Source organism: Rhipicephalus microplus, chromosome X (genome assembly GCF_043290135.1).
Source record: "Rhipicephalus microplus isolate Deutch F79 chromosome X, USDA_Rmic, whole genome shotgun sequence".
NCBI lineage: Eukaryota > Metazoa > Arthropoda > Arachnida > Ixodida > Ixodidae > Rhipicephalus > Rhipicephalus microplus.
In genome coordinates, this window is record NC_134710.1 from 255,076,267 (window position 1) to 255,100,937 (window position 24,671).

At 41.7% G+C, this 24,671-nt stretch overlaps 2 protein-coding genes across 5 annotated transcripts in view; one reads left to right on the forward strand and one right to left on the reverse strand.

Moving 5' to 3' along the window:
- The window catches only part of alpha-Spec (alpha spectrin), a 173,566-nt gene extending 171,887 nt beyond the window's left edge, over positions 1–1,679 (reverse strand). For 3 of the 4 annotated variants that reach the window (XM_037414135.2, XM_037414132.2, XM_075878951.1), the window contains exon 1: positions 1,541–1,679. The gene's annotated coding sequence lies outside the window, so the exon portion shown is untranslated. Of the gene's footprint in view, positions 1–1,513 lie in introns of all 4 variants that reach the window. The other variant, XM_037414133.2, reaches the window with a different exon arrangement.
- A 234-nt stretch (positions 1,680–1,913) lies between these two features.
- dbo (Kelch-like protein diablo) lies at positions 1,914–24,306 on the forward strand. Its single transcript, XM_037414131.2, has 9 exons — positions 1,914–2,555; positions 4,682–4,954; positions 7,524–7,682; positions 9,869–10,079; positions 14,509–14,692; positions 16,324–16,467; positions 18,164–18,297; positions 22,593–22,801; positions 23,357–24,306. Exons 1-9 carry the CDS (start codon positions 2,277–2,279, stop codon positions 23,546–23,548), a joined length of 1,785 nt encoding a protein of 594 aa, XP_037270028.2. The 5' UTR covers positions 1,914–2,276; the 3' UTR covers positions 23,549–24,306.
- The last annotated feature ends 365 nt before the right edge of the window (positions 24,307–24,671 follow it).

Genomic DNA, 24,671 nt, shown 5'->3' on the forward strand with positions numbered 1-24,671 from the left:
CACGCTGGACGTAACTAACTTGTTTTATTTTTACGTCTGGACGTAAATTTAACGGCTTCTATTGTTACATCTAGACATAACGCTAGACACACTGTTTTCACAATGTTCATAGAAATTTCCTGGTTAAGGCAAAAAAATTTTGTTTTGTGAATGCTGCGCAGAGTAACTTTTTTTCTAAATTACTTAGGCAGGAGCTTCAGATGTGAAACTTGACGCACAACTCAAGTAAGTACATCTGAAATTTTCACGCAATCAGAGAAGGTGTGCAGCTAGAACACATTAAAGTGCACTCAATCACCCGTCCTCATGGTTGCTTTAATTGAGACACACTAATGTCCAGTTACGCCGCTGCAATCGAGCTGTCCGCGTGCACGGCGGCCGCACCGACACACCCACGAGGGAGGAGGCTGGGGAGGATACTCTCATCAGCGGCATTCCTTATGGAGGCCAGTGATCTACCGCGGGATTCATACTGATCGCCCTACTTATTAGGGGACAAAGCCCGCGTACGGCACTCTCTATAAATTATTATAGTGGGCAAATTCACATCCAATAAAACGACATTGTGCACGTTAAAGTAACCAGCAACGCCCGCTCTACTTAAAATTTTCTGCGATAACTTATGCAATCAATTGCGAAACGAAAAATTATTTCTAAAAATTGCATTCCATTGGCTGTAACACATTAGCAACTTATCAGATGGTCAAATATCGGTGCACAAAGCGTCCAACCGAGCTAGAAACCAAGCGGTAGAGTGATTTCGGTGACACACCCCAAAAACCGCGTCGAGTGCGATGATTGTGCAAGCGATTAATGCATTCCAGATGGCTTACCTGCGCCAGATCTTGCTTCAAAGAGCACAAATCGCATAAAAAATCCGCTGTTCAATTGAATATGCACAAACTGCAGTACAACAAGCAAATGCGCATTTCCGTCTCAGGTGAGTTACTCGCTATTCGACCACGATCCCGGAAGACCGGCCACGAACCGTTACATGGCCGGGGTAGAACATTGAGAACAAGCCCCCTTAACGCTGTCAAACTAATACTTAGCTCCCATGTCTGATCGTTTTTCTGCCTCTAAACTGCCTTCGGGTAGCACAGAATAAAGATACACGCACAGGAAATAAGTATTCACAAAATGGAGCGTCAAGAGTTTCGCTCAGCTACAGCTCGGCAACATGCGAGTAAGGTCACTGCAGCGAGCCCTCGTGGATTTGACACACCCCAGCGCCTCACCCACGCCGGAAAACAGTTCATAGAAAAGCTGTCCGCATAGAGACGTGCGACAAAAGCCGTCACTCGAATCATTTTATCGAGAGAAGCTAGTTTTTTTTAGGGCGAATGATCGAACTGAACATCCCCAATCAGGGCGTTGCCAGCCGTACTGCTATCACCTCCACAACCACCACTACTGCTTCACGCTACCAATATTTGCTAATATGGTTACTAGAGAGGGACACGCTATTCCTCATGCAAGCATCAGAACATGTTCTCAAAGTGCGCAGACTTACTTTCGAGGGCAAACGTGAGATACCCACCGGTATTGATCACCGAAAAATGGCGACACTCGGCGAGGTCAATCCGCAGCACCGGCCGTGCAACGACGCTCAGTCTGCTGGCGCCGGGATTTTTTGGTTCTAGTTTTTGTTTCCGCGTGCGCCGCTTGGTGACACTGGCTTCCTAAACCTACTTTTTGATGTCTTATAAAAAAGAACCTTGTGACAAGATTTTAATTATATATGAAACATTTATCACGTTGTAGATTGTTGTTTCAACTCGCAACTCAACTTTATAAATTTATATGTACGAGCTTACGAACTGGAGCGATTGGCAACCTGCATTTTACAGGTTTTGTGTTAGTTTTCTCTTCAGCCATGTCGTCAGCCAAGTTGTGTTGCTGTGCTGCTGAAATGTGCCCGTGTTATAACTTGACGTGAGAAATGTCGCGGCGGCTGTTTTGTCGACAAACGAAGTATAGACTCAATTGATTTCTCTCTCGCGTCTTCTTTCTATCAAAGTGAGGACATAACGCTTTTTTGTGCCAAGTGTCAGCCCGGCTCGTGCGGAGCGCCGGAATTGTGAGGCGTTGACCTATTACTGCTGTTCGGCCACTGTCCTGGAGGTGTTGCCGTAATTTTGTTGCTCTAAGGACAACCCTCCAGGTGCAGGAACTTTATATGACGTGGTTTTATTCGATGTCGTCTGTTGAAGTCGCCGAATGAGCGCCAAAAGGGCTAGGGAAGGCTGCGTTGTGCCATGTAAGACCCGAGGAATATGAACGATATTCGTTGCTTTCGAAGCACCATGGGCGAAATACTGCACACTGATCTGGACAGTTCAGCGTCGCCCGCGAGGCTGGAGTATACATCCGAAAAGCATTCTAGGCACACTCTTGAAGCCATAAATCTGCTTCGGCTGCATCGAGAGCTTTGCGACGTCGTTTTGCTTGTGGGAAACAGGAAGATATTCGCTCACCGAATAGTGCTGTCGGCATGCAGTCCATATTTTCACGCAATGTTCACCGGGGAATTGGCAGAAAGTCGGCAGACAGAGGTAAGGCCTGTTGTTTCGTTTGCCTATGGAATAAAAGTCCTGTTAGTTTAATTGTCAAAACTACTGTGCTGTAAAAATAATGCGACATCTTTTAAAAGACCTGGAACCCCGTCTCGCATGCACTGTGAGCGTGTTTGAACGAATGTGCGATGCAGATCGAGCGTTGCTGCATGAAACGCTCTCGACATCGATCGCGCGCCGCGTTGAAACATTCAATATGGGACCAAAGTGTTGGAAGATCCAAACGCTGCTTGTGAAAAAACGACATACCACATAATCGCGAGGTGTTCGTAACCATATGCGGCTTGTAATTTCTGAACTGCTAAACCAAGCATCATATATGCAACTTGTTAGCAAGCTGAGGAGTGTTATTTTGGAAGAGATAAGACATCAAATTACTTGACCTGTGTAGTGTTGCCTGTGTTTTTCTTTGTTTTTTTACCATCAAGAATCTTTCATTTGAATTCGCAGTGTTTGTATGCCTTTTCACGTCTACAATCTGACCTTTTGCGAACGGCATGCTGTTATTATCAAGCATTGTCTTCTGTAGCCAACTCTGGTGAAGATAATGTTTAGTGCTGAAAGGTACCCATTCAGCAGGTCCAGCACATGCAGTTCATTTATTGGCAAATTTTTCTTGACAACTGCTGGAGAGACTCCTTTTGTGCACTTCATACGTATTGTAAATTGCAGGACTGGTGTCTTTGTAAAGGGGCTACTGATTAGATTTCTTTTGAAAAATACTTTAAGGAAAATACTGTCAAATCTCAACAAAATTTTGTTATAAGAGTGAATTCACAAGAAAAAAAAACTTGGAATGAAATGAAGCAAGTTATGGGCGAGTTGGATTTCATTGATACTGCACAGTTATTGTGCAAATTTATGACACAACTGAACAAAGCAGACATAGACAGAGAGAGCAATTATTGCACTCAGTGCCATTCAATAAATCAAAAAATAATTTTAACGAAGTGCTCAAATTGTGAGGTCAGTAGCGTTGTGTGAGAAAGAATTTATGTGTTTGGAAAGTTGAGCGTGCATGCTGACTAGAGGCAATCATTCAATCAGTTTTTTTTTACCTCTACCCTCTCTTGTTCATTCACAATAGTTCACACTAGTGTGCCAACATGGACCTTTAGTATGCATTACTTTGCCCTGAATGTCGTGTGTTATTTTGCGCCAAGCACTGCATTTTCATTATGTTAGTCAAGTACTTTGGAAAATCTCCAACTGGCCCAATCCATCACACTTCAGTGGTGCTAGAGCTATGCTCGCCATGTTGTCAGAAAACTATGTTTTTGCAGGTCATAAGTTGGAAACACAGCCAAAAAATTTATAAAGTTCAGGAAACAAATACATTTACATAGTGATGTTGCTGAATGTTATTTGCCATATTGTATTTTTGGCATTGCTTGGTCCGAAGCATCCTTGGCATCTTTCACAACTTGGACAGTACTCTTACCAAAATTAAATGGGAAGGCACAGGAGTACAAAGGATGCAAATCTACCATTGCTTGTCTCAAATACAGGAGCTTGTATTGTTGAAGGGAATAAAAGTGCAGTTTAGCATGTGATAAATTTTGTCTAGTATAAAATGTTCTAACTAAATAAATTACATTTGTTGATAGGTTGCATATGTGCTTTATGTTCAGAAGTGTACACAGTTAATGCTCATTTATTCTATGGTTGTATATTTCGCTATTATTTCAAGTTGCTTTGGTTGCAGTGCTGTGAGAGTCTATGTGAATGAGGTTACACGGTCGCCGTGGTGGTCTAGAGGCTAAGGTACTCAGCTGCTGACCCGTAGGTCGCGGCTTCGAATCCCGGCTGCGGCGGCTGCTTTTCCGATGGAGGTGGAAATGTTGTAGGCCCATGTGCTCAGATTTGGGCACACGTTAAAAAACACCAGGCGGTCAGAATTTCTGGAGCCCTCCACTACGGCGTCTCCCACAATCATATGGTGGTTTTGGGACGTTAAACCCCACATATCAATCAATGGAATTGCTATGATATTTTTATACTCTTGTCATCTGAAATAGAAGCTTAAGTCATGAGTTATATTGGTTAAATTTTACTGCATTGAGTGGCTGCTTGATTATTCATGCTTATGATCTCATTTCATCTAGGTCACGATACGAGATATAGATGAGCATGCAATGGAGCTGCTTATGGACTTTGCTTACACATCACACATAGTGGTGGAGGAAGGCAACGTGCAGATGCTGCTGCCAGCGGCCTGCCTCTTGCAAATGGCGGAAATTCAAGATGTCTGCTGTGAGTTCCTCAAAAGGCAACTGGACCCAACTAATTGCCTTGGCATTCGTGCATTCGCTGACACACATTCGTGTCGTGAACTTCTGCGTATAGCAGACAAGTTCACGCAACACAACTTTCAAGAGGTATGTCTATGACTTCTTTGCTTTTGAACGCTCTGCCTTTATCATACGTGTACTTTAATGTGACTTACGTGCACTTTAATGCAACTAACACTGGTATAAAAAATACGGTAAAATTATTTGAAAGAACCTAAACCGAATTTCAGTTTTATAATGCCACTTGAATACTGCGAAAAAGATGAAAGTAACACAAACATGCATGAACTTAAAGGACCCCAAATAGGAAAAATGACATGGTTTAGATTGATAAACTGCACCATGAAGTTTCACTATCATAAGTTCATTATTAGCGGAGAAAATCAAGGTGTAAATTTCGTTTCTAAATTTCATGCGCGATCTCTGCATGTGACTTCAAAAATATCAAAATGTATTTTTTGTATTTTTACTAACTTGACTATAAAATTTTCTGAAACTTCGTATGCTAAGGCTATGGCACCTATAGATGACAATGTGCTTCATTTTTATCGTTTAGAAGCTACAAAGAACTCCGTAGACGCCGTCAAAATCTATGACATCACAATTTTTGTGAAGCAGTCCTTTAGGTAACGTCTCCACCCGCATTTTATTTTCGCGCATCTTCTAGGTTAACAACTGTTATCTCGGGGTAAGAGTGGGCTTTTCAGGATTGTGAAATTGTACTGTACTAATACGCAAAAAATTGTTTTTCTCTTTGGTGTTCCTTTAGAAATCATAAAAACAAAAAAGGTCGCTTGTGTGTGTCATTAAACATATCTTCCTATTCTTCTTGGTCAGTGGGTTATGCCCTCACTTTTAATGTCATGACTACATATAATATAGACTGTATTGTAACCAGCTGCTGAAGCACCATTCTGGTGCATGCCAGAGTTATATGGTAGAGTAATTGAGATCTGTCATCAGCGTAGATTCTGTTGAAATGCAGCGAACAGAAAAGCTATCAGCCTTGTGGGTTCGTCCGTGTTGTTTCAGTGGTACATACTACTCACCCAAAATAAATTTAGTGTAAGTGATATTCTGCTGCAGTTCATCTTTAAGTTATTAATGCCTATTTTAGGTGCAACCTCTGCTCCCTTCTTTTATTATGAAACAACTGGTAGAAAAATTGACACTGAAAAAAGAACTACGTATTTGCCATTTTCATGGTGTTGGGAATTGTGCATTAACATGCGCCTTTCAAAAATATGGTGGCAGCATTCGAAAGTAGGTTCTTGGTAGCATTAGTTTTTTTTTTTTTTAGTCGTTTGTTATCTTTGCAAGGACTTCGGAATAGAAAACATACCATGCTTCACATGTTTCCATGGCATTCATTTTGGTAGCTAGTGTACTGTCGCCTATTGACTAGTGCGCGCTCGTCACCTGAAAACTGTAGTGGGATTGTCGCATCCTAATCGGTTTCACCGCAGAATTATAACTACTTGATGGTTTTGATCTTCTTGATTGTCTGCATCTCTCATTTGTTGAATTGTTGTTGGTTGTTGAATTGTTTGTGTTTTTTATGCATTACAACAGCCCTTATTAAAGTATGTGCTAGCTCACTTCCAGTTTCTGCTGTCCACATGGAGGTGTTTTATTTTAAAGGGCTGTGACGACAACTTGGCGATCGGTGACGTCAACGTCACCGATTGCCAAGTTGACGTCACAGCGTGTGAAAGGAGGTTGGTCAGGCGTAGGAAAGATAAGCGGGCTTGTTTGGGGGGTGTAATAAAAAAGGCAGAGCCTGTTGACTGGCCCCTTAAGTTAGGTTTGTTGAACAAACATTGTGCTTATAAGTTGCCAACCAAAGTTTTTACCCCTGTTGCACCTATGTCACATTTTCATTAAACCAATTTTCATTTTTCCAAAATCCATTGTATCTGAGGGACAGCCATATGTTTTTTCAAGGATGGTGTTTCAAACTCCCTTTATGAATGTTTGTGTGTGTGTACGTACACATACAAAATGTTAAAATCTCATAGTGTGGGCTGCTGGAGCCATAGAGTTTCCTAAAACAGCGACCATGGGAATGATGGGTAGTTCACGGATTTGCCTAGTCTTCATACTTGCGGCGAATCGCACTTGTAGCTTCGTTTATTGCTGTGCTTCGGTTTCGTCTTGAAGGAAAGAATGAAGCCTTATGAACTTGGTGACCTGATTAGAAATAGTAAGCCTAAAAGAATAAGGTGGTGAAGCTGTTTGTTCTTTTTTGTTTCGTGAGAAAACAGCTTCAAGCCACACAAACACACACGGAGCCGAAAGTGCGAAGATTAGACAAATCTGTGTACTACCCATCATTCCCATGCTTGCTGAAGCGCCGGGCATTGCAGCTCTCATAGACGCTTGCGCCAGAGTTTCCTCTAGTGTATATTTAGGGAACTCTATGGCTGCAGCCCTTCAAACAACCACCTGGCCGTGTCACTGGACGTAGTTATGAGAGCAGCTGATGCTCTTACGTGATGGACCTTGGGTTTCTTAGAGATAATTGTCTGTACCTACTGTATGAAGGAAGAAAAAGTTCATGTTTGCTGCCTTCACACCTTCATTCAATTATGTGTGCTTACTGCTTGTTTGGTGCTCTAATATCTTACGACAAATGCCTTCTTTTTTTTTATTGCAGGTGATGGAAAGCGAAGAATTTCTTCTTTTACCTGTCAACCAGTTGGTGGACATAATATCAAGTGATGAACTTAATGTCCGGAGTGAAGAACAGGTTTTCTCGGCGGTCATGTCTTGGGTTAAATACAATGTTACAGAAAGGAGACAGAACTTAGGACAGGTGAGAGTGTTCATTTCTCATTCTTCAATATACAAAATATAACTAGACAAGGACACTGAGATGCTAAGTCAAGCCGAATCGATAACAGAAGCCGTTTCAATCAGCGCTTTCGCTGGGATCAGAGCTTCATAAATAGTGATGTAAACATAAGATATAATTGCTTTTACTTTAATGGTGCCAGCACCTGTAAACATTCACTATATTGTAATTAGCGATTTGTAGTCAGCCACTTATGTAAGAAATGTTATGAAACTTCTCACAAAATGAAACTTCAAGATTTAGTAGTTTGCTTCTGTGTGGGTGGAATTTTGTAACAAAATGAAACCTGAGTGCAAGTAGAGGTACCAAAGTGTATTTTGGAACAACTGTTGTGGCTCTCGGCACTGTTCACCAGTTGTTGCGGGTCTCAGCACTGTTTCCAGCAGTCACTCCGAATCCCAGCGCTGATCACCAGTTGTTGCGGACCGGGGGTCTGCTTGGTCTTTTGTGGTAGCGTGGTGTAGCTTCGGGTTGAGGAAACAAATGCTGACAAGATGAGGATACAAAAACAAACAGGTTTATGGCACTATTTACAATTATTTACAGCATAGAAAGGTTAGGAGCCACAACTACGAGCATGGTGGTTGAACCGTTACATGGTTCAGAGCGACGTCCAGCACTCTGCGACGTCGTTTTAAGCCCTGTCGGGCTCCTCCTCCTTGAGTGGAACACCAATCACACACACAACAGGCGAGGGGTACGAGCATGCACGGCCCACGTGAACATCCAGTATTGAGTCGTGATCACTGCACTGCAAGGTGGCGCCAGCGGGGCTCTTCCTCGTCGTGTGTGTGCCGCTGGTCGAGGGGTTCCAAGCTCCTGACAGCATACATCAAACGGTCCGCCGATCTGTTAGCTCAATTAGCAGGGCAAATAGCGACGGCGGCCACGGTTTCTTCCAAGGAAGATGCCGTCCTTGTTGTCCTCTCTGGAACGGCTTACGGCGTCGTGGCGACACGGCGTCTCGTCCTCCGGCTAACAGGAACAATACCTGGCGGGCATAGGCAGCCGGCCAGTCGGCTACTTGTTTGAGGATTAAAAGAGCGCCGCTCCCCCGTCAGCTCTGGCACTGGTCATAACACAAAATAAACTAAAAGGTGCATTTTGTTGTGAACTTAGAGTGAGAAAAGAACTTTGGCAAGCAACCTTAGAGCCATACTTTTTTGTATTTCTAAAACGGTAGACTCTTGTTAAGGGGACCCGGAAACGATTTTTGAAGTTTTGTCAGTGTTTAGGCTAGAGCATCATCAAACCATTCGCACCACAAATTTAGTGACATGCCGTGTACCAAGGCTGCTACGAACAATTATATCATATCCTGCTTCTCACCTCTGTCGAGGCACGCTGGCATCGCTGGCGAAAGCAGTGCTCTCGTGAGCGTGCCCAACGATTTGAGCTTTTACCAGTCTAGCCTCCAAAATCGCACCCCGACAAGTTGCGCGCAGTTTCAGAAGCCATTGAATAGTGTAGATGGCAGCACTAACGCCATCTAGCAGCAGTGACGAAAATTGCAGAGTGGTTCGTATCTGCTCCAACCCTACCAGCCGATCTTACTTCCGTGCATTCTGCAGCCCATGACAGCCAATCAGATCAACAGCTTCGGTGACGTGGCTGCTGACGTGCTCTGACCGAGATGTAGCTCTGTGTATGGGCGGTTGAAAACGCGTTTGACCGAGTTACGGTCATCTGCACCTATCTGCGGCAATTCGCAGCTTTAAAGCATTGTAATGAATTACACAGTTTACGCAGATAGCTCAAATCGATCTAAATAACCTTCGGGACTTGGTCTACCAGCCCAATGTGTTTGTGCAAAATCGCCAAAACCGTTTCAGGGTTTCTTTGAACAGAACTTGAAAAAACCAGGCAAATCTGTTCTATTTAACGTTAGTTTCGTTTAGTGAGAGATGAACAGGGTTGCAGAATAAAAGTACTAAGCCAGTCATATCGGACAGAGTTCCATTTAAGCAGCAATACTATTTAACAGATTTCTGTTTACTGAGAGTCCACTGTACTCCCAAAGCCTCAAGGTATCTTCTAATAAAGTTGATAGAATAAAAAGCAAAATGAAAGTTACTGGGCATTTTGTTAAGGTTTTGCTGCAACTTGTAGTGGCATTGAACTTTATAAGGTTGTACAAATTCTTGCAGGTTCTTCAGCATGTCCGGCTTCCTCTGCTGAGCCCAAAGTTTCTTGTGGGCACAGTTGGCTCAGATCTTCTCATTAAAAGTGATGAAGTATGTCGTGACTTGGTTGATGAAGCCAAGAATTATCTGTTGCTGCCCCAAGAAAGGCCACTCATGCAGGGCCCTCGCACGAGGCCAAGAAAGCCTGTGCGTAGAGGTGAAGTCCTGTTTGCAGGTAACGCTTCTTATGTATAATTTTTTTAAGTTTTCCTAATTTTTTTCAGTGGTGTTCTCTTGTTGTCAAAAAGACATTGCATTTTCACTTGGCTAATATTGGCAGCTTTGTGCAGTGTCTTGTTAGTTTGGTACAGATAGTGCCACATTATTCTTCATAGCCTGTGTTACATTTATGTCTCACCTTCAAAAGCCTGCAGGCCATCATGACCATGATGGGCTTGCACCACAGCAGCTTGTTCTTGCTCGCCAGCAGACACTACAGCATAGGCCAACGAACTCACTCATGAGTCGACTCACTCAGACTCAGATTGAGCCATGAGTCTGGGTCAGTAATGTTTCCGTGGATCTGACTCCTAGTGAGTCCACTTGAACAAAGTTGTCGGGAGTGTGAGTCCGAGTGAGTACAACTCAAAAAAACTTTTAGTGAGTCTGAGTCCGAGCAAGTCCAAGCCGCCATATATATTTCTTGAGTGAGTCTGAGTGAGTTCTTTTGCTGAACTAGTCATCTTCAGCATTACTATCAGCCTTACCTGGATCCCTGTTTATACTCATGTCTACTCATGGGTATTCCTAAGCAGTGTCGTTCATACATCGTTTCATAATTTTTTGATCAGAAACACGAATTATGTAGGATGTGCCTGGACCTCCAGCCCACCAACATGTCAAAAAAAGTTTTTGATAAAATATCTCCTGCTGTCATCTATTCAAGAAAAGGGGCCTTACTGATTTGTAGCACTCAAAACTCGTTTCCGAAGATATCATGTGAAGCGGCTCCAAGAGCACCGATTACATGAAATATTGGTGTTAAAGAGCACTGATGCCACGATCGCGAAGAAGCTAATTCTAGGCTAATGGACTTGTGAGTCGACTCACTTGGACTCATTCAGACTCAGATCGAACAGTAAGTCGGAGTCTGAGTGAGTATGTGGGAGTATTATCTAGGTGAGTTTCAGTTCGAGCGGATCTGGTTGAAATGAATTGCCGTGAGTGTGAGTCTGAGTAAGTCCGGCTCAGAAAAATTTTCGCGAGTCCGAGTCCAAGCGAGTCCAGAACTCAAATGCATTTCATGAGTGAGTCCGAATGAGCTCCACCAGTTTTGCCGACCTATGCACTACAAGCATGTCTGCTGAAAATGAGAATGCTTCCCTCACCCTTTTCCTGTTACTGATAGCATAGTTGTGCAGTATAAATGAGCCCCTGGTTTCTTCATAGATAGGTTCACCTTGCAGGTAAAAAGGGGAGTAGGCATAATGGTTCTGTTGCTACCCTTGTGACACTTTTGACAAACACATGGCATGTTCAAGGCATACCTTGATATGCTTACCTTATCTGCCATTTCTGAGAACTACAGCTTGTGCGACAGTAACCGCCGTATTCATTAACCGACCTTAACTTATGGCGGTAAAGCTACTTATGAAAGGACGAGAAAAGTATAAATATAAGAAAAGTACAAGGTGCGTTTCAGAAACATTCCTTATCCTATCATAAAGTAACTCGCCAAGTATAGCCCCTGGGTGCGAGGATAAGTAAGTTTTCGCTACAAAATCATTACCTCAAGCAGAAATAAATTAGCTTCACTGCAAGAAACCAACAACAGTAGGCACAGAAGCAACCAAACATAAACAGTAGGAATGTTTGTTTAGGGTCCAGCAGCTGTTGGTAAAACACACGTTTTTCGTCTGGCCACTTTTCTGCAATTCCCGTCGACGCAGGTCACTTTCGTTATTTCAACGTCTTGTGTATGTTTTTGCTGTGTTTGGTGGTGGTGTCATGCTCGCTTCAGCATTTGCTGTTTTCTTTCACTTTTTTTTTAAATTTCACTAGATTTGTTTGATAGTTTCAGCCGTTTTACAGCTTTTTTTACAAAGTTGCATTTATTGTGGAACAGTGCACTGAAGATAACTTCACCCGTGAAGTAGCTATGTCCTGACGGATTTTGTGAATAAGTACCAAGACGGATGCCGTGCGCCTTCAGAGAAAACGAAAAACGTGGAAGCAGCTCGCGATAGAATTCAACAGCCAACCTACTGAGCATATGTGAACGGCTGACCAAACAACTAGAAAAGTGTTTACGCCACTTCGAGAAGTTTTACCAGTACTAGAGAAAGTGTTTTTGCAAGCATAGCGGGTATCTGCTCGACTGTATATTCATGACACAGCCGGCTACAAGACACTGACAAGGCCATCGCTCCCAAGTTGAAACGTGCTGACTCCATAAAAGTGCGATGTGATTAGCAGCTGCATGAGGTGGGGCACAAAGAACCCAGAACTATGGATGGATATTTTCCTGCAGAAAGAGTGCAGCGTGCAGATTTTTTACGACACTTTTTCTGAAGCGGGGGTGGCACGACAATTCCTGCTTGTCGTAGGTCTCAACGAGCTTCCATCGATGGTTGAGAAGTTGCCGTCGCGGTGACGTGTACGTGTGTGATGTGCCGTTCAATATTTTTTCTTTGCGGTCCACATTGTAAATGAAATACGCAAAGTTGTTGCCCCCCGCCCTGTTTAGGAAGCCTTACGGTAGGTCATAGGCTACCTTAACCGAGCCTTACTTAAGTACAAGAAAAGTTTCTCAATGAGTACAAGGTAGGTTCTTGAAATGCGTTAAAGGCGGACTTATGGCTAAGGTTAAGGATAAGGTTAAGTTTATGATTACGGGGGTAAGGCACTAGGTCATTTCTCTGGAGACCCAGGTACAAAAAGACCTGTGAGAGTGTGTTGAGGCATTAAAGGTGAACATTTTAAAGAAGCATTCTTTCGGTGAAACAGTGTGCTCAAGCTTTCTTTAGCTATAGTCCTCAACAAAGTGTCTATGGTCACCTAACAACGATACTCACAAAACTTTTGCTGTTGAAAAACACAAGTGCACCCTTAGTTCTATTTCAAGATAAATCTTCATTTATTTTAGCATGCCTCGTTCTCTTTACACTACCCCTCCTTGTTAACAGGCTAATAAACTGTAGTGTTAGAGTTCAAAACAAACTGATGCATAAAGACCAACTGCAGTGGCATTTCATTTTGACTAAAGTTTTGAATACATTTGTTTCTCTGTTGTAGCTTGCTGTTGTAAAGGCCTCTAGGCTATTGGTAGCGAATGAATAAAATTCTCTGCCACTGGTTTATGGACCAGGCAGGCTTCATATCATTGGGTTATCTTTCTTAAAGGAACACTTTTTCAGAATGGTCAGAAAATGTTGCCTATTGGCAGTCAAGGCCAAGCATTAAGGCAAAGTACGTAGCCTGAAATTAACAATTGATTCTAAAAATTGCCTATAAATGGCTGCCTCTTCTCTCTACAAATGATGCCATAAGTCCATGGCTGTTCGCTGATTTGAGCATTGTGAGGTGCATAGTTAGCTTGGCTGCTGCAAGATGGTGCCACATGCTTTTGCTTGTGGTCACTTTGAACATAAGCCGTGCGTTTGAAGAAAAATTGAAAGGAAAGTCCTCAAGGTCATGACACACGCTGTCGAAGGGACACATCTGCTAGCTCCCTTGTCATCCATGTCCCGGCATAGCTCTTATTGTGCTTGCCAGCATGAAAGAAGAGAGAAAGCGCTTAAAGTGTGCGGCAAATTCTTATAACTCTGCTCATATTCGTTGGATTCTAAAGATTTTCTAGCAGTCCATTGATGAAGCAATGAGCTCTTTTACTATAGCCATTAGATGAATACTTAGAGTGGAAGGGCCCTTTCAACACGTGAATTTCAACTGCAACACATACACCCTGAGGCACAAGAGGAAGTCAGGGCTGATATCTCCATTCAGTGTCTATCACTGTACAAGTTGCACTCAATGAGTGCATTGTTGCTAACTTGTAAGAGTGTTTTTTTTTTCTGTATGTACTGTATGACAGGCTGTTCTCAACTGTGCATTCATTCTTGTGCCAAAATAGTGTTTTTTTTTCTTGGCCTTTTAACACAATTAACAATGTGTGTTTTCTGAGCATTATGGGTAGTATTTGTTTTTATACATCAATTCTGCATATTGATAACCTAAATGCATGGTCAAGTCAATTTAGAAGGACAATTAGTAGTAGCAATAACAATGGCTTCAATATCATAACTCTCATGGCACCTTCATTGTTGCGCCATTATAATTATACTGCCATGGGCTGTTATTTCATAGATGCACAAGTTTTGTTTATATTTAGTTTTGTTTATGTTACCATGAATAGTTTTGTTTATGTTACCATACAGTGAAAACTTAGTTTTTAAACAACACTGCCTGAAATGCTTTCTGAGCTAATGTAATCGTTACTGTTTTGCTAATCCCTTTGCGCAAAATTAAGTTTAAAGCAGCTGGTTGTACAGAAAGGTCAGGTTGGTAAAATAAAAAAAAAAGTTCCTTTCCTGTGTCTTTTTTTTTTTTTTTTTTTCACTGGAAAGTCGTTCTGATTTATTCAATGTAACTTTTTTCTACTTCAGTCGGTGGATGGTGTAGTGGTGATGCTATTGCCAGTGTGGAACGCTACGATCCTCAGGCCAACGAATGGCGGATGGTGGCCCCGATGAGCAAACGTCGATGTGGTGTTGGTGTTGCAGTACTAAACGACCTTCTTTATGCTGTTGGCGGTCATGATGGCCAGTCATACCTTAACAGCATTGAACGGTTAGAGTTTCTCATATTGCTCTTAAGCCATTGTTAATTAAGAATAATACTACTGTGGCTCATTGAAATGAACAATTTGTAGCATTGACAAATTAATGAAATGGGTTGAAATGGGTTGAAAATTCGTCAGAAGTTGCTTCTGTGCTCTTCTTGCATGAGTCTAAAAAGAAGGTACTTGGCATTCTTTCAGCAGCATTACGTAATGCTTTGTTTCTTTTACTGCAACATAACCCTTTCATTCCTGGAATTTTTATTTTTGTTAGAGACGTTTTTAGGTACATATAAAAGGTTACATTTAAAAATAATTATTTTGCAAAAACTATCTTCTGACAGTTGTGGTGGATTCTTTTTGTGTTGTGCTAGTGCATCAGAACACACACAAAGTAATGGAGTTATTGATAGTCAGAGCAACATGTCAGTTCCTTTCAACAGGTGAATTGAGTAGCTTCATGTTTCAGCATATTATAATTTCGAGTGTACTTAGAGCAGTATAGTCTACAGAGGTCTAATATTCAAGTTCTGTATTAAGTCTTTGAATGTCAATATAGTTCTGCAAGTCAACTAGTAAGACCTGTACAACAGTAAAAAAGTACATTAAAAACAAACTTTAAGAAGTAATTTACTATTCAAAGTTGGTTCAACTTCCTCTGAACAACAGCAACAACGAAAATCACACTTGCACATGCTTTGTTAGATTTTTTTTATATTGTGCAAGTTTTTTGGGTCATGAATGTTTATTTTTTTTTATAGCATGTGATATAGACTACTCGGATTCGATTAGAATTCGCTTTGAGCATAAATTTAGCTATTTGCACAAGTCTATTGCTTGTTAACCTGTAGTCTCCGACCCACTGTGGCATGCATACCTCATACCCATATGATTGTTCTGGCAGGTACAATGCCAGAATTCATTTATTATGGTCAATTAACCCAACCTTTCATTCTTGTACTTTACCAAGTTTTGAAATGTTCCTTTGCACTGTTAAACATGCCATTGGTGAAATTTATTAAGATTTTAGTGCTAAGTTGTGCCTCTGGCTAAAATAAAAATGAGAAAATGTAATTATAGCTTTGACTTGTGGGGGAGAACTGTACCATTGTGCTGGTATTATGGTCTCCAGGTCAGATAGTCTGTGTGGAATAGTCATATTGCAGATTTGGTAATGTAAAAAGCATAGCCGACATTTTTTATATTAGGGAAAGACATAGTGTTTTAAGTACACTTTAAATGAAGGGAAATAAATTCCCTTGTATTGAAATTATAACAAGAGTTGACTTTATATTGGGCCTATCCAATTTTAGTGAGACCACTACTTAATTACAATGCAGTGCTCAGAGCTTCACTGCTGTTGTGCACATGTTATAGCTTGATGTTTGTGTTTCAGTTCAGATTAATCCATGCTTCAGATAAGTCTGAAATAAACCACTGTCAAATTCAAGCTAACCTTAACTTGGAGAAATGTATTCTAGGCTCATTTGACTTGCTACGATTTGGAATTATGCTGAGAGTATGTTTGTCTGGCTTTTTTTTTATACCGCAAAAAACAATCATGTTGTGTAATTGTGCACTGTTATTTATGCTGTGAGCTCTACGTGTATCTTGTCAAAACATCATTTTATCTTTGTTGTAGGTATGATCCCCAAACAAATCAGTGGTCAAGTGATGTTGCCCCGACAAGCTCCTGCCGTACAAGTGTTGGAGTGGCTGTACTTGATGGTTACTTATATGCTGTGGGAGGTCAAGATGGTGTGTCATGTCTCAACTTCGTTGAAAGGTGTGTGTGCTACTTGGTGGACCTATTTGAGTAATACAATTTCATGAGATTAAGAAGTACCAAAAGCGTGTGACATTAGCTTGCTGAAGAAAATTTTTATTCGTACTTGTTTAAAGCTACCGTTACTTTCATGCATGTAAATTGTATTTAGTGACTTGAGTCTTGTTGTGTTCAATTATAAGATGAGTACAGTAGTGTGTCATCAAGTGAAATGGTAGATAGAGGTGTATGTCAGAAAAGTAGCTTGCGAGGAAGCAAGAATGTATCTCTATCCTTTTGAACGTGACAGTGCACACATTCAGATGTATGTCCCTGGCACACATATCACCTTGAGAAGATTTTAAAGCACATTAGGTGAGTTTTGATGACTTATAATTCAAACTGAACTCACAACAACAAATGAGTGTCTTTAGTAAATTGCCATTTTTTTTATTAAGCTGCACAAAGTCTCGTGTGGTGAAAATTTTTCACTTTTGGTAATGCAGCATATCGCTACTTAATTTTACTGAAATGGGATTCTTGTTTGATAACAATTTGATGTGACTTCTCCTGTTACCAGTTTGTGTGTAGTGTGGGTGTGGTAAATGTACCTGTATTTTATTCATAGGTACTTCAGTTTTGCTGCTTTCTAATCTATGAGACGGGTTGAAATAAAAAAAAACACATTGTAAACACGAAAATGAGTGTAGTAAATATTGGCAGTGTAAAACTAGCATATTTTACCTCATGGGTGTCATACTTCTTGATAAACGAAAGCCTATGAACCCTTTGATACTGAAATTGCAGAGAACATAGTAAGGCAAGTCGAATGTTTGATTTCCATGTGCTCTTCATGGACCATTAATGAAAATAATCACACCCTTTCCATGTCAAATTAGTCAACTGAGCCAAAGCTTTTTGGCAATTTATTTTCTTAATGAAATGACAGGTAAGTGCCAATATATTTCATGTTATTCCACTTAAATTTGTCGCACATACTAGTATTGGTGAATTCCTTGAGAGCAGCACTTAATGTGTCACTTGGGCAGGTTTTTTTTTTTTTTTTTTCAGAAAGAGCTGCTAAAACTAACGACCTTTGAGTACTTTCTATGGCTGCACAGAACATAATAAAATGAAAAGGTGAAAGTTGGCTCCCACCCATGTGTCCACAGTGCACTTGCAAAATCTTTACATACAGCAACTGGTGCACAAAAGAGGATTTTTTTTTCTTCTTTTGTGTTTGACTGTCTAAAAAATTGAAATCAAATAATGATCTTGCTTGTGCTGAAGTAATTATTTATTTATTTATTTGTGTCCACATCATCCAAAGGCATTGTAGAAAGGAGTGGTAAATGATTAAAAATTACCTGTTGCAGTAAAGGTTTTCACATTTTTATGGCAGCCTCGTGGAATTGCAGCTTCAAGGCAGTTCAATCATCTGTATAGCTAGTATTACTGCCCTTGTTCATCTTTGTGTCTTGGTATATAGTCAAACCCTTTTATAAAAGACACTGACTTGAGACAAAGGGATATGAAAGACACCAGTTTGCCTACAGTAAAATACGGGTTGATAAGAAAATGCATACGAGGTCCTCTGCTTATAGGAGACATCTCATATAAAAGACCATAATTTCTGCTAGGAGCATGCCTCTTATAAAGGGGTTTCACTGTACGTGATGGCAAGGTGTGCTGTGAAAACACTGCAGTTTGATTACAGATATGACCCACAGACGAATCGATGGGCCAAGGTGGCACCTATGAGCACCAAAAGGCTTGGGGTGGCGGTTGCTGTGTTGGGAAGTTATCTTTATGCCATGGGCGGCTCAGATGGCACATCTCCACTCAACACTGGTCAGTTATTGCACTATTTCTTCATATCTATTGCTGTATGTGAAAACTAGTTCAGTCAAACCCGCATAAATGAACCGACATATAAAGAATTATTTCACATATTCAACAGTTGTAAAATTCCCTTGAATACAATACCCTACATTGAACTCTTTTCTGGTATCCTGCAGATTGAATATATCCAGGTTTGGCTGTATCCATGCTCTGCATTGTTGTCATTGCGTACCATGTACACATACATAAGACCATGTTTAATTCTGCATGATGGCACTTGTTGCTTCACATGATGTTGTATAGTTCACGCCATCTCGCATGCATGAGCCATACTTCTCCCAACAATTCTTAAAATTGCAAAATCTAATTTGTACTTGCACTGGTTACAATTCCATTTGTATGTTTGCCAAAACCGAATCACTTTTATCACTATAGTATTAAAGTACATAGAGATGAGTATTGAGACTCATGCATGTAAGCTTGCTCATAATTATGGTAACTACTTCTCCGTTGTTACGTTTCAAACCGATAGCTTTTTTGACAAAAACATCCTTTTTTTATAACTGGCTTTCTTTATGTACGTTTGGATGTATATGAAAGACAGACCATACACATAATGCTTATAATGGGGGAAATTATGCCCAACATAAAAATATTGTCTTTAGTGGACATACTCGCTTTCAGTGACTATAGGTTTGACTAGAAAAAAAAAAAAAAAGGAAATGGTTTCCTGAATTCATTTACTAGTTCAAGAATTGTGAAAAAGTGATAAAATAAATGCTAGTGCACTTGCATTAAGGGGAGACACGGGTTGTGGAGACCAAAAAAATCGCAAAAAAACTTTTTTTTTTTTCGTATTTGAAATCTAAGCTACTAGTGCACTCATATCGTGAATTTAATGCCTATAATATCATTATTTTAGCCGCTAAGACCCTTTATAAGGTGCTTTCTAGCTAAATCAGAGCCGAAATCATCGTTGAAATCGCACATTTTTCGTGACGTGCCCCTGCCCTTTCATGTGTGCCAGCACGGCCCGCTTGGTCTCATTTGAGAGAGCTGTCTTTCCCCTTCAAATTCCCGCCAGAATGGGTCCAATTCAACCATTGGCAGCTTTAAAATGAGCGGCAAAAAGAAGTATCAGAGCGCCTTCCTATTTGCTTCTTCGCGCAGGTGACTTGAGCTTGCCTCCCTATTGGTGGAGGCTCCTGGCTTCGTCTGCTCTGAGTATTGAGGTGCACGTCTATTCGCGCCGTTTTGCCTCAGTGTCAGCGGAAGGACACGCGCCATTTTGCCTCAGTATCAGCGGAGAAGTTTCGCGATGTCAAATCCTGATCGCGAATTCCGCACGCGGCATAAGTTTGGTGCGAAAAAGGTGCGAAGGATGCTAGTAGCGAATTTCAAGAAGTGCTCCATGATACCGCGAAACCCCCGAGACGCTACACTCTCCGCGTCCCATGGCAAAGTCATCGACGCTACCACGGAAGGCCTAGCTGCCGCATCAGTTGTCACGGAGCCTGTGCAAAGTCCGTGAGCCGCGGAGCCTTCGAGTAGCGGTCGCGTGCGTCTAGATGCTATCTATCAGCAGCAATTTGACTTGGAAGAAGAGTGAGCTAAAGCCGAAGATAAGTTATCGGAGTGTTCGTTCGCTGCAGCGACGGAGCGGAAACGCGCATTCGTGGTTGACGGTGCCAATGAAGCAGCTCGGCCGCCTGATGGAACCACGTTCACAATTCTAGATTTGGAACGGCAGATACTTATAGAACTGCAGATTGTCCGCGACGACCGGGAATCGGACTCGTCATGCAGTCGCGTTTTGTGTGTTCAACCTGCGGGAAGATTGCGTCGTTGTGGAGCTCGCCACGCGTACGTAGCGATTAACGCATGAAACCTTTTGCTGTGAACATTTTGGCCGCGCATGCCATGCAGGCAACGGGGAACAGACAGACACGCTGAATGATGTGTTCTCGTTGATGGCATCAGCTGTCAGGTTCTTCACACAAAAATGTGGCAACACTACGTGAAGACGAAGTTGGCACTCGCGGCCGATCGGGCTGCATGCAATTTGACGAGCGACTGCGTGCGGTCAGTTCGCGAACTTTACGCCGAACTTAATATAGGCCACATGGGAAACATCGCAGTGTCGTTTGATGGATCATGGATGACTCGCGGTCATTCGTCGCATATGGGTCTTGGCATCGTCATAGCATTGTTCAGCGGGCTAGTGCTTGACTTTGTTGTTTTGAGCAACTTTTTTGCTGGATGCGAGTCGGGCCCAAAGGAAGGTGACCCTTCTTACGCAGCGTGGAAGGAACATCACCAGTGTCAGAAAAACAGTGACAAGAAGGCTGGGGAAATGGAGATTGAGGCTGCCCTCATCCTCTTCAGGAGGTCACTTGAGCGGCACAACCTGCGCTACACCACAGTGCTTCGCGACGAGGACAGCCGCAGTTACCTTTCGCTACTAGAAAATAAGGTTTATGAGTATACCTCAGTGGAAAAGGAGGACTGCATTAATCATGTCCAAAAGCGTATGGGCACTGCTTTGCACAATTTGATTGCAAAACACAAAGACCCTGGCCTTGAGAGTATTGAGAGGAAAGGGCCGCTTGACAGGAGACCTGATCTCCAAGCTCACCAATTAATATTGGTGGGCTCTGAAGACACACAGTGGTGATGTTGATGCTATGCACACAGCAGTGATGGCCTCTTATCATCACATCACGTCCAATGATGATGTGGCAAACCACACTCTGTGCCCATCTGGTTCAAATTCCTGGTGCAAACAAAATGGGGCAAAGGCCAAGGTGGAGCCCATTCCCAAACATTGTCGAAAGCTGCCTCCACATGTCTGCCAAGCCTTACTTCCCATTTATGAACGCTTGTAAGACAGAAAGCTGTTGCAACGATGCCAGCGAGGGAAAACCCAAAATAACAACGAATGCCTGCATCCAGTGATCTGGGCACTGGCACCAAAGGAGCGACTTGCTTCGCTATTCACGGTGGAGGCAGTCAGAAGCAGTGCTCAAGTTCAATGCAGGCAATAAAAAGGCATCAGAAAACATTATGAAAAAGCTGAGCCTAAACCCCAGCTGGCAATGCCGCAGCCGCATGGCTGAAAAGGATCGACGGCGCACGGCATCAGTCAAGAAGCCACAAGCAACGAAGAACATGCACCAGTCCCTGAAAAAAGCGGATCGACGGCGCACGGCATCAGTCAAGAAGCCACAAGCAACGAAGAACATGCACCAGTCCCTGAAAAAGCGCCACACAGGGACTCATAGTCAAAAGGAGTACACTCCCGGTGCAGACTGAGCATTTTCAAGTGCAGTTATGTAAATGAATGAGTTTTATTTCTTTTTCTCAGTTTTCTGAAAGCATGCTTTTTGGTGACTTTACTAGTTTGTCGGGTTGATATCTTGCAATCTAGAACAGCTAGAGCAATAATTTTTTCATTAACGTAAAGTCCTATCTATGTATTACAAAGTGCTGAGAGCAGAATTTCCATTTGCTGCCCATATAAATTCAGAAGGTATGAAATTTCTTTGTATGTGATAGCCATGACATGACTCCTCAACTTTCATCATCTGCAGAATCACTAGTTTTTCTTTAATTTGAAATCTGCTTGCAGCATTGCACTTATTGCTAATTGCACTGTCTAGCTATGCAATAATATTTACTTTTTGATGAGCACTTTCTTTTCTATTGTGTCCGAAATCAGCAGAGTGACAGCATTGTGCATCTTCTAAATTAATTGCCCTACAATGAAAATTTGTGCATATTTGAATTGAGCAGGAGAAACTACATAAGCATGTATACCTTCATCATGTTTGGTCCACAAATACAGAAAATATCTCCACACACAATGTGTCCCCCTTAAGCTATTAAGGAAGAAGTAGATAAGCATTGTTGTGCATGGAAGTACTAATCATGAAGACCACCCCCCCTCCCCTCATGAGTATGTGATGGCTAACTGCAGAACATTTTCACAATATTCGCCAACAAAGTCTATTGAAAAGCTCTGCACTATGAGGCACACATTTCATCTGCACTGAGCATGAATTATCATAGTGCTGGCAATACATTATTGTGAAATTTATTAGGGTAAATTAGAGCATGTAACGGCTTCAGTGGATGTCATCGAAATTTGCACTTTAGTAGCAATTCTGTGGGAAAGCTGGGAGGTTATCAACCTGAATTTTAAACAAGAATTTCTGGGTATACAGTGTATAATATTACTGTGATTGTGGAAAGCCAGTAGCGTTTCTCAATTTTAGACTTTGCTTCCCCCCTGTTTATTGTTTCAGTGGAGCGATATGACCCACGAACCAACCGCTGGAGTTCGGTGGCATCAATGGGCACTAGGCGCAAGCATCTGGGCTCGGCAGTATACAGCAACATGATTTATGCTGTTGGTGGTCGTGATGACACTACAGAGCTTAGCAGCGCTGAACGCTACAATCCACAGTTGAACCAGTGGCAGCCAATAGTGGCCATGACTTCACGACGCTCTGGGGTCAGTAATTTCAAATTCTAGTGGAGGGTAGCTTGTCTCTGTGTCACTGTGTAGACTTCTGCTGGCTTATGCACTGTCTATGACTGCCTTACCTGAAGTTATTATATAATAGGCAATGTAACGATAAGGGAGGCCTGTTGACGTGGCTGTTTTTTTTTTTTTTTACGGTTGTTGTCAAAGTCACTGATGCAAGTACATTGCACCTATAGCAAGAAGATACACGCGCACTCAGTGCCCTAGAATTGCTGAAATGAGCATACTCTATTTGAATAACAAGAATGACTCCAGTTTTAATAGTTCAGCAGGAAATTTACTTAAATAACCTGATCTCGAATCATTTTTAGGAGTCGCAAAAAGTAATTCATTTTTTAGATTAGATATATTTCTTATCAGATGGTCAGTTCTAATTGTAGCCTGCTCTTTACTCTTGATGTTCTACAAAGACTGAGTGTTCTCTTCATTTTTTGTAAAGTGTTCCACTGGTATTGTTTAGGCACCACAAGAGCCATAGAGTCCATACATTCTTTACACCATACATTTTTCGTACCTATGCAGGTTGGACTAGCAGTAGTGAATGGGCTTCTTTATGCTGTGGGTGGATTCGACGGCACCACTTACCTGAAGACAATTGAAGTGTACGACCCTGAACAGAACCAGTGGAAACTGTGTGGAAGTATGAACTACCGGCGCCTTGGAGGTGGAGTTGGTGTTGTAAGACTTCCACAGCATGAGGCACACTACTGGTGAAAACAAAGCCAACTCATTGGAGCTGCCCACAACCTTTTTGTGGGCCCATGAATTCGGAGACATTGAATCGCCTCAGAGGTTGCAATCTTCATACATACGAAGGACCTTGGTGGTTTTAAATTGTGCACCAGTAATTGAAGTTGGCTGAAAGGCTGAGCTAAATATATTGACTGGCCAGTTCTGCTGTATACAACTTCGTGTTCATGTTTGCAACCGAGATTCATTGGTATTGACAGGCATTATTGCTTGTTTCCTTGAGTTGCTAAAAAAATAATCTTGTACCATACCTGGGGAAGCTTCTTACTGTATATTTTTTGTATGTACATTTTAGGCTACAATTGCATTAACTTGTCTAACCATGTTATTGCTATTGTTTGTCAGAGACAGCACTTTGTTTGCGACTGATGACTAGGCGTGCACCATTATTGTCATGTATGACTTGGCTAGCTGTTTTAAATACTCACTACACCAATGCTGTTAGTGCCTGTGAAGGGAGGGTTCAAAAGCTGTGTGTGACAGGTATGAATGTTCTTGGAAGGTATGAAAATGTTTTTAAGCTTCCCCACTATGCACAACCAACTCTACACATACTGTGGCAACCACAGGCTCCTCAATTTCGGTATCCTTTCTTATCTTGTACTGCTAGTGCCGTACCAACGGTATAATATTTGGCATGTTGGGGAACAAGTTCTGTACACACTGAACCACTTGATTTACCTTCTCTTGCATAAACAATAAAGATCTGCAGAAAAGACTTATTTTCAGTGTTGACCGTTTTGGACAATGTTTACGATTGAAAAATGTAAGTAGTTTGCCATTGCAGTGCATCAATGTTGAATTTTTTTACCAAACCATCAGCATCGAGTTGGAGAAAATTTGACAGTGAGTTTAATTATCTGTCATTACTGAAAGGTTATAGTTGGAGGTAAGTGTCCTTGTATACATTTTAACAGATTTTTTATATCCTCAAATTTACATTGAAAGGTATGCTGTACATGTGACATGCACAGCTATGCATTTTCACATTGTTTAGTACATCTGCACTTCCAGAGATGATCAGGAAAACCTATGTGCTGTAAAATCAACAGCAAACCATCAATAACAATTCAGAAGTGTAAGTGGT

What these genes read in the sequence shown, in the direction of transcription:
- dbo (XM_037414131.2), top strand. Translation starts at nt 2,277, where the DNA reads ATGAACGATATTCGTTGCTTTCGAAGCACCATGGGCGAAATACTGCAC. An exon ending in GGAGACAGAACTTAGGACAG is followed by an intron (nt 7,683 to 9,868) that starts GTGAGAGTGTTC and finishes AAATTCTTGCAG; the next exon opens with GTTCTTCAGCATGTCCGGCT. An exon ending in TGTCTCAACTTCGTTGAAAG is followed by an intron (nt 16,468 to 18,163) that starts GTGTGTGTGCTA and finishes GTTTGATTACAG; the next exon opens with ATATGACCCACAGACGAATC.